General features: G+C 34.8%; 1 protein-coding gene across 2 annotated transcripts; it reads left to right on the top strand.

The window, feature by feature from the left end:
* The first annotated feature begins 648 nt into the window (after positions 1 to 648).
* On the top strand, positions 649 to 11,694 carry LOC101255473 (carbon catabolite repressor protein 4 homolog 1-like). 2 transcript variants are annotated; one of them, XR_740420.4, is made up of 12 exons: positions 649 to 1,215; positions 6,433 to 7,153; positions 7,412 to 7,498; positions 7,567 to 7,650; positions 7,747 to 7,833; positions 7,925 to 8,011; positions 10,086 to 10,139; positions 10,217 to 10,308; positions 10,446 to 10,560; positions 10,744 to 10,891; positions 11,028 to 11,244; positions 11,331 to 11,694. XR_740420.4 is itself a non-coding variant. In XM_004234737.5 (12 exons), exons 1-11 carry the CDS (start codon positions 1,058 to 1,060, stop codon positions 11,171 to 11,173), a joined length of 1,779 nt encoding a protein of 592 aa, XP_004234785.1. In that variant the 5' UTR covers positions 649 to 1,057; the 3' UTR covers positions 11,174 to 11,179; positions 11,331 to 11,694. The 2 variants fall into 2 exon arrangements, 1 of the variants encoding a protein (XP_004234785.1); XM_004234737.5 differs by having other exon boundaries at positions 11,028 to 11,179.
* The last annotated feature ends 2,822 nt before the right edge of the window (positions 11,695 to 14,516 follow it).

Here is a 14,516-nt window from a genome sequence, read left to right as displayed (position 1 = left end):
GAGTATAAGTCCCCTTTGTTAAGCATCAGATTTAGTGATTATGTTAGTCATGCCTTTATTCGAGATTATACAAAAAAAACTGAATCATACAAATGTACCAACGAATTATACAAACCTGCCATATTATATAAATTCGCGAATTATACAAATGAGACAACTTAAATTGTAGCTACAACTCATAAATATACAAATTGTAGCTATAAAATATAATTGAATTTAGGGGAAAAGGATAATACACCCCCAAATTATCGTATATGGTATGCAAACTCTCCGTCATACTTTTGGGACATTGGTGCCCCTGCCGTTCAAAAACTAGAGCATATATACTTTTTATACTAACGGATATACACATATAATAATCTTATCCACCGATCCAATATTTATCGACGGATAAGATGGCGCCACGTGTTCCTATTTAGTCTTCCGTTAGAGTGAAGAGCATATAATGTTCTAGTTTTTGGACGACAAGGGCACAAATATCCCAAAAGTATGACGAAGGGTATTTGCATACCATATATGATAATTTGACATATATTTATCCTTTTTCTCTTAAATTTATTATAGTGACTATTTACGAATGTTTTCAAAACAAATTATGCCAAATTTAATGGCTTTTATATATATATATATATATATATATAGAAAATTAGAAAAGCTTAGACTAGTGTCTTCCCTCCTCTCTCTCCGTTTGTAAAACCCTAAAATCACATCTAATCAATCGATTCTCCCCTCCTCTCTCTGAAGTTTTCTATTTGTCTCTTAGTAACAAATTGAATCTTCATTGATTTCTCTGTAGTTTTGTCCATTTTCATTGAAGATCTATTCGATTTTAATCCAAATTTTGCTGTTGGTGATATTATATACTATTTTGCTGTTGTTGATATTGAGGGCAAAGAAGACTGGCGATTGTCGCAGAAGTCTGTTGAATGGCAGATACGCCGCATCTCCATTATATCTTGGATTTTTCTCACTTAAACTTAGTACTAGGAGAAGTTGCAGTTGTGTTGAGAAAAAGAAAACAGTGCGTTAACTTCAATATTTTTCAAGAAGGAGAACAATGCTGACTGTGGTGCGGGTTCATCTCCCGTCTGACATTCCCATAGTAGGCTGTGAACTTACCCCCTATGTTTTGTTGCGTCTTCCTGATTCATTACTCATTTCTGATGATATCCCTGAATCCGCCCCTGTTTACGGCTGTTTCTTGAGATATAAGTGGTCAGTTTCTTCTTCTTCTACTTCTTTATATTTATTTGATTGTTTTTCATTCTATGGATTGAACTGATTTTCTTGTAGATTGTTTGGTGACTTCCTCATTTTTTTATGCCAAACCTTCTCTTTTTGATTTATATTTGATTGTTTTTCATTCTATGGATTGAACTGAACTTTTGTTGCGGCTCATGAATGGCATTATATTTAGTTGTTCCAAGGAGATGATAATTATTGGTTTCCATTTAATTCCTCTCAAATAGGCTGTTTTCAAGCATACTTTTTGATCGTCAGATTAGGATATGTTTTTTGAGAAGGAAATTAGATTTAACATGGGTTTACGGTTGTGACTGTGAGTAGTAGAATGAATGTTATATGCTCTGGAAGAGAGCAACATCTCTGTAGATATTTTTAAATTGCTCCTTATCTTTCATTCAAGAAATATGATTACAACCAGATTTGTATTGGAAACTCCATTAGATCTCAATAAAGACTAAAAATACACTAGGTGATTTCTTCCCATTTGACTAATTTTCTGCGGGCAAAGCAACGCAATATTTGTGCTAGTGGGAGATAGCAAGTACCTGCAAAATACTTGTGGTGCATGCAAGTTGGTCCAGACACGACCATTATAAAAATGTATTGTTGAATCTGCCCTCCCTTCCTCCAAACCCCAACCCAATCCTTCGAATAATCATTTGAAAAGTTTGACCGGGGTATAATTGGAAATGTGTTGAGGCTTGATTTTGCTCGTAAGCTGCGACTAAATACCATAATGGTGTAATGGTAGAGTCTGGGATATTGTCCCAAAGTGTTAGGACCATTTCCTTTTTTTTTATAAAGAAAATAGAGCTCTGATGGGCCTGATTACGTCAGGAGGTAAAATTAAGTTGTTGTATTTAGCCATAGGAGCATTTGATGTGTATTTGATCTAATGAAGCAAATCCTACTTCAAGTTGTTTGATTTGCTATAGCCCAGAGTCCCCCTTGGCAGAAAGACATCTAGACATTTGTGGCAAAGCTTAACTTCATTTTTGTCTTAGCTTACAACAACAACAACAACTAAGTGGGTCTGGGGAGCTTAGAGTGTACATAGACCTTACTACTACCACGTGGATGTAGAAAAACTGTTCTTGAAAGATACTCGGCTCAAGTAAATGAAGAAGAAATTAATGAATAAACCATATCAATTAATAAGAAAAACAGGGCAGAGTCGTTCTTTTCTTAGCTTTAGGAAGTAATTTTGGTTTATGACTAATAGTTATGTAAAATATAGAGGTAAATATATGGTGTGACATACCACATCCTGCGTATTTTAGGGAAGTATCTATCTCTCCTATAACACTAGTTAAGATCTCTTTCTTTGAAGACTCTCCTGTAACTTATAAAGTTCAATCATTCTGGGAATTTCCTAGTCATTCAAATTTCTTTCAAGGACCAAATCCCATCCTTGTTGTGACCACATTCCAGCAAAAATCTCATCTTGATGTTGAGCCAAAGGCCCAAAGCAATGATATCTGGAAAAAGATCTTTTAGGCTCTCAACACCCATCCATTTGTCATCCCAAAAACTGTTTTTCTGCCAAACTAAACCTTGTCATTTGACTGATTACTGGGGAAAGGCCAAACTACTCTAATAGATTTCAGAGGCCAACACAATAGGGAGTATTATCCACTTTAGTTACCCATTTGTTCAATTCCTCATACTTTCTCTTAATCACCCTGTACCCGAAGGCTTGGTTCTCCTGATGGTAACTCCATAGACCATAGCCACTTCACTCTAAGGGCTTTGCGTTGGTTTTGGAGGTTCTTGATACCCTAATCCACCATGTTTCTTACTTCTGAAGATGTTCTATTGGACCAAGTGAAATTCTTTTTTTTCCTTATTGACTTGTCAAGTGAAGTTTCTTTTGATTTTGTCCAACCTTTGGACTACTGACTGAGTTACATGGACGATAGATAACATATATGTAGGAATAGCATCTAGAACTGAGTTTATCAAGTCTACCTCCCAAGACAGGACTTGAGGAGCTAACATAATCCAAAAACTGATTTCCATAGTTCAAGTGCATAATCCTTTTCTGAAGGAATCACGACTTCATTTGTACAACATGATCCTTTTTGTTGATGAAATATGATAGATGATGTAACTGGAATTTCCCCTTTTTGGTATTGTGCATGTACTAAATTGGATTGAAAAAATTCCACGTATTCCACTTATCAAAAGCTTCCATGCATTGTTGGATGGTCTGGACGACATAACTTAATAACCTTTAGAGGAACTATGCATTTTTATTCTTCTCTAATGACCTTTGACTTGTGGATCTTTTCTATATGTTGTAGTACATGCCTGCATAATTCCTAAATATAAAATTCAACGAGTGAACTATAGATGTTCGCAATTTAATCAGCGAAAGGGTCTATTTTTATATGTACTTCCATACATAATAGGTTGTATACTTAAATATCATTTTTTACTATTTATTACAATAATCTAGCTAGATGAGTAGATCTGCCACAGACAAGATGAAATCCTTATTACATCCTCTTTTTGCACAACAAACAATCTGCGGGAAGTCATCTACACTCAGCTGCGACAATTCCTGTAAAGACGAGGGCTTAGAGAGTCAGTACTGATTCGTATGGAATTAGCACGACCCGGCGATCAAATTCTTGGTGGGAATCATCAACTTTATAATGTTTTAAAGGTTAAATACAAATTGAATTGAACTAGATCTGAAATATAACATAGAGAAGTACGATTGTTTAGATCCTATCCCAGTGTCAAGTTCCCAGATAGGTTCTTATGATCTAAATAGCTAAACAAGCAATGCTTAATGAAACATTTTCGTTGTCACAAACTAAAAGAAAAGGAACCTTGTTCCAGCTACTCAGGGATTTCTTGGTTATAAAAAATATAAGTTGCTCAGACTCTTCACTTGGTGCCACACCCATGTCGATACGATGTGGGCGTGGGACCATATCTGATCTGGTGAATGGGTTTTGACCAAATTTGACTAAGTAATTTTGGACAGATTCAATAATTTCTGTAATCGAAATAAAAAGTAAGGTGAAATTGAAGAAAATGAAATGCCTTGTATATTTAAGTTTCTATTATCACTCCCTTTCCTTTTATCTCCTTTCATAAAATCCTCTTGATCAATATTTTTTTTATGACCCCTCTTATTCTCTCCTCAACTTTTTCGCATAATATCTCATAATTTAGGTTTTATAACTCTTCTTTTAGATATTTGAATTTGTTTTAGCTGAATCTCAGCACTTGTATCCATACATGGATCCATATCCCCGAATCTTATATTTAGATCATAGAGGATCCAACCTCTAGACCCGCACCCGTATCGGATACCCACACTCAAGTCCGAGCAACTTAGTTAAAAATAAGCTAAAGAAAAAGTAACATTTTTATGATCTTCTCTTGATAATATTTGTATCCTGTATCTCAATAACTTCCTTTTAAGTTTATCTTTTGCATTAGGAGATACTTATCATAAGATCAGGTTGTTTATGTTTATAATAGTTAGTAGATAGTTACCTTCTGAATATGTTTTCGCATTGTTGGTGTAAGCGTTAGTTGCAGGTATATGACACAAATGACACGGTAGATTGTGAAGGAAGACTTGGATAACTGCAGATTTTATTTTTCTTTATCGAAGAACTGCAAATAATTAATTGAATTTTGGTGGTGGAAGAAAAAGATCAATAAAAGTTACTTTATATATTAGCGATAGAACACGGTACTGTGCATCATTTTAAAAAGTTTTTGGCCCTTGGAATTTTGTACCTGTAGAATGTTTAAAATATTGCTCATTCTTGTTTCTTCATTTAAACGTTGGAGAATTAATTTTTATATTTCCTTGAGTTGACCTAAAAATAAATGTGCATCTCTATTTTTGTGCAATTGCCATAGGTGCACTATTAAGGAAAGTCCCTATGTGCGCTTAGTGTGTTGCAGCTTGTTGTTTTCCATCTTTTTGTTGACGTGTGAAATCATTATTTATGTACACAAGTATGAAGTCAATAAACAGAACAACAGTTTGCTTATGAGACACTATGAGTCTGTTTGGATGTGCTTAATGCTTTTGACTTATAAGCCAAAAGACTCAAGTTAGAATTTCGAACTTATAACTTTTGGCTTATTTTTGTATTTTCATTTAAAAAAAGTGCTCATAAGCACTGCTTTTGATATCCAAACACTCCAAAAGTGCTTAAAAGCTATTTTAACTTAAAAACAGCTAAATAGTCCAATCCAAACAGGGCTCTAAGATGTATGCAATGCCGGCCATGAATTTTGTCTTGCAGAAAGAGACACTAAACAAAAACTGCAGTCAGAGAATTATGTAGATGTTGTGGATGAATATGTTAATGATTACGAATCTATCAAAAAATATGTTTAATGTTTAGGATATTAATGGCCAGTAATCGACCGGTGACACTGGTCTGTGGCATTCATTCAGTTGTCCTGTTCTGATGGATGACATAGTTCCCATTTGAAGCAGTGTATAAGAAAAGTTGTTAAATTTGAATTAAAACGTTGAAATCGGATGTGTGTGTACACACACACACACATGTATGTATTTAAGTGCGTTTCTAATTGCTATCAGGCTTGTATGTCGATGTTAAGATGGTTTATTCCTCAAGATTTTATCACGTAGTGCATATTAATATGGAAATATGTATGCTTCCAAAGTCCTTGTTTTTTAAAGTATGAATTTCTTTTTGCCCCCCAGGGGTTAGTTCATTTTGCAATTGTTGAGGTACTTGTATCTAGTCACAAGTCCAAGCCCTGAACTAACCAAAGTTAGTCCAGTATTTGGGTGTAGAAGGGTAGAGGGTGGACCCATCCTTGAGTTTCAAAGGCTATGATTGGTTGGTTCCATAACAATTTTTTCGGTCATGTAAACAAATTCGGAAAATCCCTGAAACAGTCCACCACATTTGGGCGCCAAGAGAACTGCTCAGAAATCAACCACATGTGGGTACTGGATTGCTTCCTGGGGTTGCCATATTTTATAGTTGATATCATGGAAATTATTGCTTGACTAATAGTGTCAGTTGACAGTGGCTATTTGGCTCTTTAACTGAAGTTATACTTTTCTCCACTAAAAAAATGTGATTTGAGCTGTTATTTCTCCTTGCTGCCAAGAGAAGCAATATCTATTGAATTCCTTTTTCATTACTTGTTTGATATATTCTTTATTTTTTGCAGGTACCGAATACAAAGTGATAAACATGTTGCCATGTGCAGCATCCATCCATCTGAGCAAGCTACACTGCAGTGCCTTGCATGTGTGAAGGCCAAAATCCCTGTTGCCAAGAGTTACCATTGCTCCCCAAAATGTTTCTCAGATGCATGGCAGCATCATCGTCTTCTGCATGAACGTGCTGCTAGTGCTGTGAATACAAATGGAAATGAGGAAAATACAGGATCTGGTGTTAATACAAGCTTGACTTCTTCGCAATCAAGCGGTAGCTTGACAAATGGAACAACACCTTTTCCTGTAGTTGTAACTCAAAGAAGTGGTGGTGAAACCTGGTTTGAAGTTGGACACTCTAAAACTTACACCCCATCTGCAGATGATATTGGTCACACCCTTAAATTTGAATGTGCTATCATCAATGCAGTAACAAAATCAACTGTTGGAAATGCTAGTACCATGATGTCTCGAGTGATTCCTGCTCCATCTCCTACTCCACGTCGCTTGATTTCAGTTAGTGGAGTTGATATACCACTACATCTGGACTTAGATAGTCGTTTATCATCTTCAGGAACTTTTACTGTGCTCTCATACAACATTCTGTCTGATGCATATGCAACAAATGAATTGTACAGTTATTGCCCCTCTTGGGCTCTTGCTTGGACTTACCGGAGACAAAATCTATTGCGTGAAATAGCTGGCTACCGTGCAGACATTGTTTGCCTCCAAGAGGTACCTCCTATCACATCAGCTAAAATTTTATTATGTAATTGTTTAGGAGGGTCGCTTCTTGCTTCTATATTGCAATCTAGAGGATTGAATTTGTGAATTTGATGCCTGCATAATCAGCTACTTTAGCTTAAAGAATTTCTCTTTCTTCAAGTGTAGATGTATATACTTACCAGTATATTGTCATGTTAAATGATCTTGTGAATTGCCTATGGAATTATAAATACCCGTATCTTAGTGCTTGTATGCTTCTATTATCAGGTTCAGAGTGATCACTTTGAAGAATTCTTTGCTCCTGAGCTGGACAAACATGGTTATCAAGCTTTGTTCAAAAGAAAAACAACTGAGGTTTGTGGTGCATAGTGTGTTTTCATCTGAAAGTTTTTGATTTCTAATGACACTTTTTCTTTATGCAGGTGATCAGTGGGAATATAAATACCGTTGATGGTTGTGCCACATTTTTCCGCCGAGATAGATTCACACATGTTAAAAAATATGAGGTATGGAAGCACAGTATGTTCCTGAAAAGGGAATTACTCATAACACAATTTGTGCATTGATATTGTGACAAGAATCTTTGTATGCGCGTGTTGCAGGTTGAGTTCAACAAAGCTGCTCAATCTTTGACTGAAGCCTTAGTTCCCAGCGCCCAAAAGAAGACCGCATTAAATCGTTTGCTGAAGGTATCTTGTTGAATTTGTCACATTCCTTGTTGGCTTATGACGATTTTCATTCAGGTCTGGGCTTATAATCTCACTAATGTGTGCTTGGCAGGATAATATTGCACTTATTGTGGTTCTGGAAGCAAAGTTCAATAGCCAGGGAGTTGACAACACTGGGAAGCGTCAACTTGTTTGTGTGGTAAGGAACCTGGTGCTCCTTTCACTTTTCTGTTTAGAGTTAACTTCTGTGTTCTGTTCTGTACATCTATGGAATAAACTCAGCCACTTTCATTGTCGTGCAGCAACCATTTTACTATTATTTCAAGTTGTCTGCTTTTGACAATGCCGTTTTCTCTATGATTTTCATTGTATTGTTTCAATTTTCTTACTGTCAGGAGCACCTTTCCGTGTCATCTATATTAAGATTAAAGAAACTGTATTGATGAATCCAGATAGTCCCAAGACTTGAAATTTCTAGAAACGACGAATGAAGTTGTCAAAATAGATCTTAATAGTGGAAACTTTTGCATCTGACCTGGAAATATTATCCCAGGGTCTTTAAACGAGTAGAAGTCATTTAAATGAAGGTAGTTTGCCTAGTGCTTATATTTGCTTCAGTGTAGGTTCTTTAGGTTAAGAATGTTTATAATCTGCAGGAGGTTTCATGTTGAATGTTTATGATTTATAGAAGGTTTCATGTTTTAATGTTTATGATCTGCAGAAGATTTCACGGTTTAGTGTTTATGATCTGCAGAAGATTTCACGTTTTTATGTTTATGATTAGCTGTAGGTCTCATGTTTTCCTTTCGAGTGAAGCACTATTTGGCAATATGGCATGTCCTTTTGCTGCCTGTATCTTTATTTTATGTTTTGACCGATAGGCATCTTCTCCTGGTTGACAGAGTTGAAGGCCCTTGAACTATTGTAGATTTGTGTCCTTTGGAGGCGTGTTCATCATCCTCTTAGATTTCTAAAGTGATATCAATTTGATATATTTGAAAGAATCCTGATCTCTAGAATTTAAGAAGAATCTCCATCTTCTTAAAATAAAGGATTGTTAGACTTGCAAAATATCTTGACTAATAGTTGAGGGGGGTAGTTGAAGGCCTTTGAACTATTGTAGATTTGTGTCCTTTGGAGACGTGTCCATCATACTCTTAGGTTTCTAAAGTGATATCAGTTTGACATATTTGAAAATATCCGGTTCTCTATAAAATAAAGAAGAATCTCCATCTTCTTGAAATAAAGGTTAGTAAGTAAACGTGCAAAATATCTCGATTAATAGTTGAGGGGGTAGTAAGACAACTCTAGCTAGTAAATAGGACTATTTAGAAGGACTGTTAGTTTATAATTTGCTTTTCTCTATAGCCTCTAGGAATAAAGCACAACAGTTTTGGGAATATGCAAATTACGAAGAACGTTCTTTAATCATTTAATTCTATTGGGAAAAACAAGAACGATCTTTAACATAAACTGCTAATTTTGGAGCAACCCCTGAAAGAGTGCCACCTTCTGCATAGCTTGCTACATAAGTTACTCCTCCCTTTTGTTTCAGATCACATGGTGGAAATGAAATTATGCTCTCTCTCACACACATTTGTTCTTTCCTTTTTCATTTTCTTTGTGCGTCTGGGCATTGGTGATTGGTGAGAGTGATATCAGATTTGAATATAGTAACTGACAACAAGATGCTTTAAAATGTCAAATTTCTTCCCTGCCAAAAGGGCAATTTTGAGCTTATTTCATGAAACAGTCCTAGTTTACGCGGACCACATGTTGCGATAAGCTGACACAAACCAAAGCCTAATCAGACTCTGGTTCCTCTTCTCTACCTTAAAATGCTTTATGTTGTACCACATGCCTTTTTTACTTGTGTTCCATGACGTATTGTTAACTCTGATTGTGGTATAATTGATGAAGTACCATGGAAATGACTGGTATTCAGCTGCTATATTGGTAACTTAACTTAGATGCCTGGAGAAAATAATAAGGCCTTGAATCTTTGTTCTTCTAAGGAGGTCAATTTTAGAACTAGTTCCTTTAAGTAAGAGTTTTACCATGCTGTGGTTAATGTGAACTCAATTGATCTGGTGAAAACTTTTCTTCATTACAAGATTCTTGTATTGTGCCTAGGCAGCAGTCTCCAGTATGCTATTGTGAAAGTTGGAGCAACCATAAGTTTTACTTATGAATCTCTTATGGGCCGCACTTAAATTGGTGAAAATCTTCTGCTAGCGCACCTACTGAATACATTCCTTCATTTCTGAATGCAGGCTAACACACATGTAAATGTTCATCAAGAGTTAAAGGATGTCAGACTTTGGCAGGTTACTATTGGATAACAAATTAAATTGTTCATTTTATCTCAGTCTTGAAACTTGATTGGCAATTTGTTTGCATTTAGGTTCACACACTTTTAAAAGGACTAGAGAAAATTGCTGCTACTGCTGACATTCCAATGCTGCTCTGTGGCGATTTTAATTCAGCGCCTGGAAGGTTCATGTTTTTCTTGATTTATAATTGCATGTTCTCTCATTGGCAGTGTTAAGAGTTTTACCTCTATTACTTCCTCATTTTATGCAAAAATCAGGCTGGAACATTAACATTACTAATAAAAGCTCTTGGAAATGCAGTGCTCCTCATGCACTTGTTTCAATGGGGAAAGTTGATCCAATGCATCCAGAGTTAGCAGTGGACCCTTTTGGTATTTTGCGTCCAGCCACAAAGTTAACACATCATCTGCCATTGGTATCCACTTCAGTGACTTTAGAAAGCTCCTGTTTTCCATTGTCTTTCATAGTAGATATGTTTGCTTCGCCATGTCCCTACCCTTCATGAGCACATATATACATTTTTGTATTAGACTCCATCATTGAGAAGACTAAATAAGCACTGTGACTATATTGGTTATATTGGTATATATCTGTACAGGTAAGTGCTTACACATCCTTTGCCCGAGTACCTGTGGTTCCTGGACTAGCTCAGAAACGGAGGAAGCTTGATCCCAGTACGAATGAACCTTTGTTTACAAGCTGCACCAGAGATCATTTTGGGACTCTTGATTATATATTCTATTCTGGTATGGTTGCATGGTTCTGTCTTTAAGATATTTTACATTAATGACTTGTATTCCATTTTTATGTTTCTGCATGTGGTGATAACTATAGAATTGTGTTTAGACCAATATGTTTGATGGTTTTAATATGTGCTTCCAGCCGACTCTGTAACAGTTGAATCGTTGTTAGAGCTCTTGGATGAGGAAAGCTTGAGAAAAGACACAGCACTTCCTTCTCCAGAGTGGTCCTCTGATCATATAGCACTCTTAGCTGGGTTTCGGTGCAAGCCTAGAACTAGGCGCTGACAATGGGTATGCAATTTGTTTCTGTTGAATTACATATTTCGGTGCAAGCTAGAACTAGGCGCTGACAATGGGTATGCAATTTGTTTCTGTTGAATTACATATTTGCTTGTTCACCATTGTTGGTTTTTGTTACAATAAATTGTTCATTTTGGTGCAGGTCTTGCTTGAGGGATGAAGTTGAAGATAGAAGCACAAAACAATCCAAAGGACAAATATAAGTCATTGTAAGAATAGTAGCTGATGATATGGCCCCCTGCCTTCTTTTTTGGGTGTTCGCGGTGGGATAGCAGTTGATCCTTGTATTATGCTACCTTATCATCACATAGAAAAGTATGATAGTTTTTGATAGTTTTTTTTAAAAAAAAGTCACTGGAAATTTGCATCAATGTATGTTCTTTAGAATAAAAGCTGAGTTAAGAGTAGAGTTTACGGGCAGAGGAAGAAAACTGGATTTAATTTCCCCATGACTTTTGCTGGTTTGGTCGATAGTTGATTTTTTTACCATGAAGGTTAATTGGAAATTGTGGTCGCTGACTTTTTGTTTTTTGTGCATTACTGGGTGAAAGAGAGAGAGAGAAAGAGAGTCGGTTTTAAGAAATAACAATAACACCTCATACACATTTAAGATGATATATATCAAGTTATAATTATATTCTTTAAAATTAAACTACTTATAGCAGGTTATTATCGAGTTATATCATATTAATTAAAAATATATTTATTAAAAATAAATTATAAGTAATTATTTAAATAATAATAATTAATATGTTTAAATATTTACTTTTATTTTTTCAGCTATCTTTTTTAAACCAAACTCTTTAAATTTTTACTGATTTGTTATACATTTACCTTTTAGAGTTTTTAAAATAAATAATAAATTATTATTAATTAAATTTCACATTATATAGTTATCTTTAATAAAAGGCAGAATGGTCTGGTGGACCCTTATACTTGTATTAGTTTGTATTCTGGATACTTTTACTTAACCTTTTGTCATCTGGACCCCTGAATCTAACCAAAATGATATTTTTAAACCCCTTTGACCATGTGTGTAGCTCACTCTCCTTCTCATAAATCACATGTCATATCCACGTCAAATATATTAATGCATGTCATAATTATTTTATAACTAATTTTAAAAATTATTAATCAAAATTATTTAATAAAAAGTAAAATAATAAAATCTTAATTCAATTTTTAGAGTATTATTTCACCATTTTCTTCAACTTCATTACTCCAATTTCATGTTTTGCATTTTCATATGTTTTTTTGTGTTTTGTTTGATCTATTGATATGTCTGTTTAATGATAGAAAAAGTGGTGAAGATCTTGAGGAGCTATAATGAAAAAAGATGAAACCTCCATACATCCAATTTTCCAGTTCACTGTCAAAATCCATGGAGAAATTTCATGCCAAATCAATTTTCTTTTCCCTTCTTCATAACCATTTTCAGCCATTTTTATCCCAAACAAAACCTTTTTCTTTTCTTCTTCAGAATCTATTAACATCAACTTACCAAATCGAAGCACTAAATCGCAATAAATCGGATCACTAAATCGCAATCGCCGGAGACCACTATTTCACAGCGGAGTAAGGGAGAGAGAGGCGACACCGATCAATGTAGAGAAGAACGATGTGGTGAGGGTGCGAAGTGATGGCGGTGAAGAGGCTTTTCGGTCAGATCTAGTGGTGGGATGACTAGGTTGTTGATTTTGTGGAGGTTGGAGGAGGAATGGAAAATGATGATGGTGTGCGGTGGAGATGTAGACAGGTGAGGGAGAGAGTTTATCGATTACGCAGGCAAAAATGACGACGACGGTTGTGATGGATTTTCCATAGATTTTGGATGAAAATGGTGGAAAGGATGGGATATTTGGTTAAGAAGAAGAAATTTTTAATTAATTATTTTTAAAAAAAATTATTTATTATATAATTTTAATTTTTTTAACCCAAAAATGTCATCCACTCGCCTTAAGGAGTGTGAAATCACACACTATCGCCAACTCAGCCATCTTAAAGCCACATAAGCGTGGTCAATGGTCAGAAGAGTCCGACATATTGTGTTTTATTGAGTTTAAGGGTCCAAATGACAAATTGATAAGTAAAAGGCTTCAGAATACAACTGATACAAGTATAAGGTTCCACCAGACCATTTTGCATTTTTAAAGCAATAAATTATAGGAATTTGATTTTAATTAAATCCCTACTTTACCGTTGCCCAATTACTATCCACCCCCATCTCACCCATTACACGCCATCTTCCCCAACACGTCTAAATCTTCATCTCCCCCAAATCCCGTGACTGATCACCATTGCTATTACCCTTCATATATCAATTCTCAAACACGCCTGATTCATCCCCCATCTCCATCATCCCTCACAGATCAGTTCATCCCCAAACCCAAACATCCACATTAAGTTCGTATAGAATGTCGAGGAAAGGTAGTGAAACACCCTGTAAAAATAGAAGATTGGTCGATGAGTCACTATTTGATGACTTTCATGTTCCTTCATTCAATATTTTGACACAAACTCAACCGCAAAAATCAACTGGAAAAGAGACGGCTAGTTTCGTTAAACCGAAGATGGAAAAAAACAAAAACAAAGAAGCAAAGGAAAGAGGGAAGAAGAGGAAAGGAAAAGAAATTCAAAAATCGTCAGAATCCGAGTCTGACTTTGTTGACGAATTAAAAAAATACAACATAAAAAAAAAGGCATTGAAATTGATAGATCAACAAAAACGTCTTCAATAAAGGCGTCAGAGATACAAGCCACAAATAAATCCCAAAAAGTTGTTAAGGTCAGTAAAAAGATTATTTCAAATTTTGATTAAAATGTGTTGTGTAAGTGTGTTTAATTTTTGATTTTATTTGTCAATTTTATACTATATGAAATTTGTATATTTTATTTTATGTATGAGTTGAGTTTTTAGTATTGTATATTATAATTATATATGGTATGATTTAATGTTGTATGATTTGTATATGATATAACTAGAATACAGCTGTGTATAATTTGATATATAAAATGATGTATTAATATTGCATGATTTGTGTATGAAATAATTGATTCTCTATCAATACAGGAATATGTATTAATGTATAAAATGATGTATTAACTTTATATGATATGTGTATGAAATGATTTTATTGTCCATTAGAATATCAATGTATGAATGATGTATTAATGTTGTATATCGTATAATTTTGAATATTATAATACATATTATCACTGTATATTTTATGTTTTGATTTTAATGTATGAATTGATGTATGTATGAGTTTTATTTGTAGTTTAAAAGTCACAGATTAGTTTTTTTTTAAAAAAAATTCAATATGTATTA

Source organism: Solanum lycopersicum, chromosome 3 (genome assembly GCF_036512215.1).
Source record: "Solanum lycopersicum chromosome 3, SLM_r2.1".
Classification (NCBI taxonomy): domain Eukaryota; kingdom Viridiplantae; phylum Streptophyta; class Magnoliopsida; order Solanales; family Solanaceae; genus Solanum; species Solanum lycopersicum.
The sequence above is the reverse complement of the archived record's forward strand: the minus strand, read 5'-3'. Positions and strand labels throughout refer to the sequence as shown.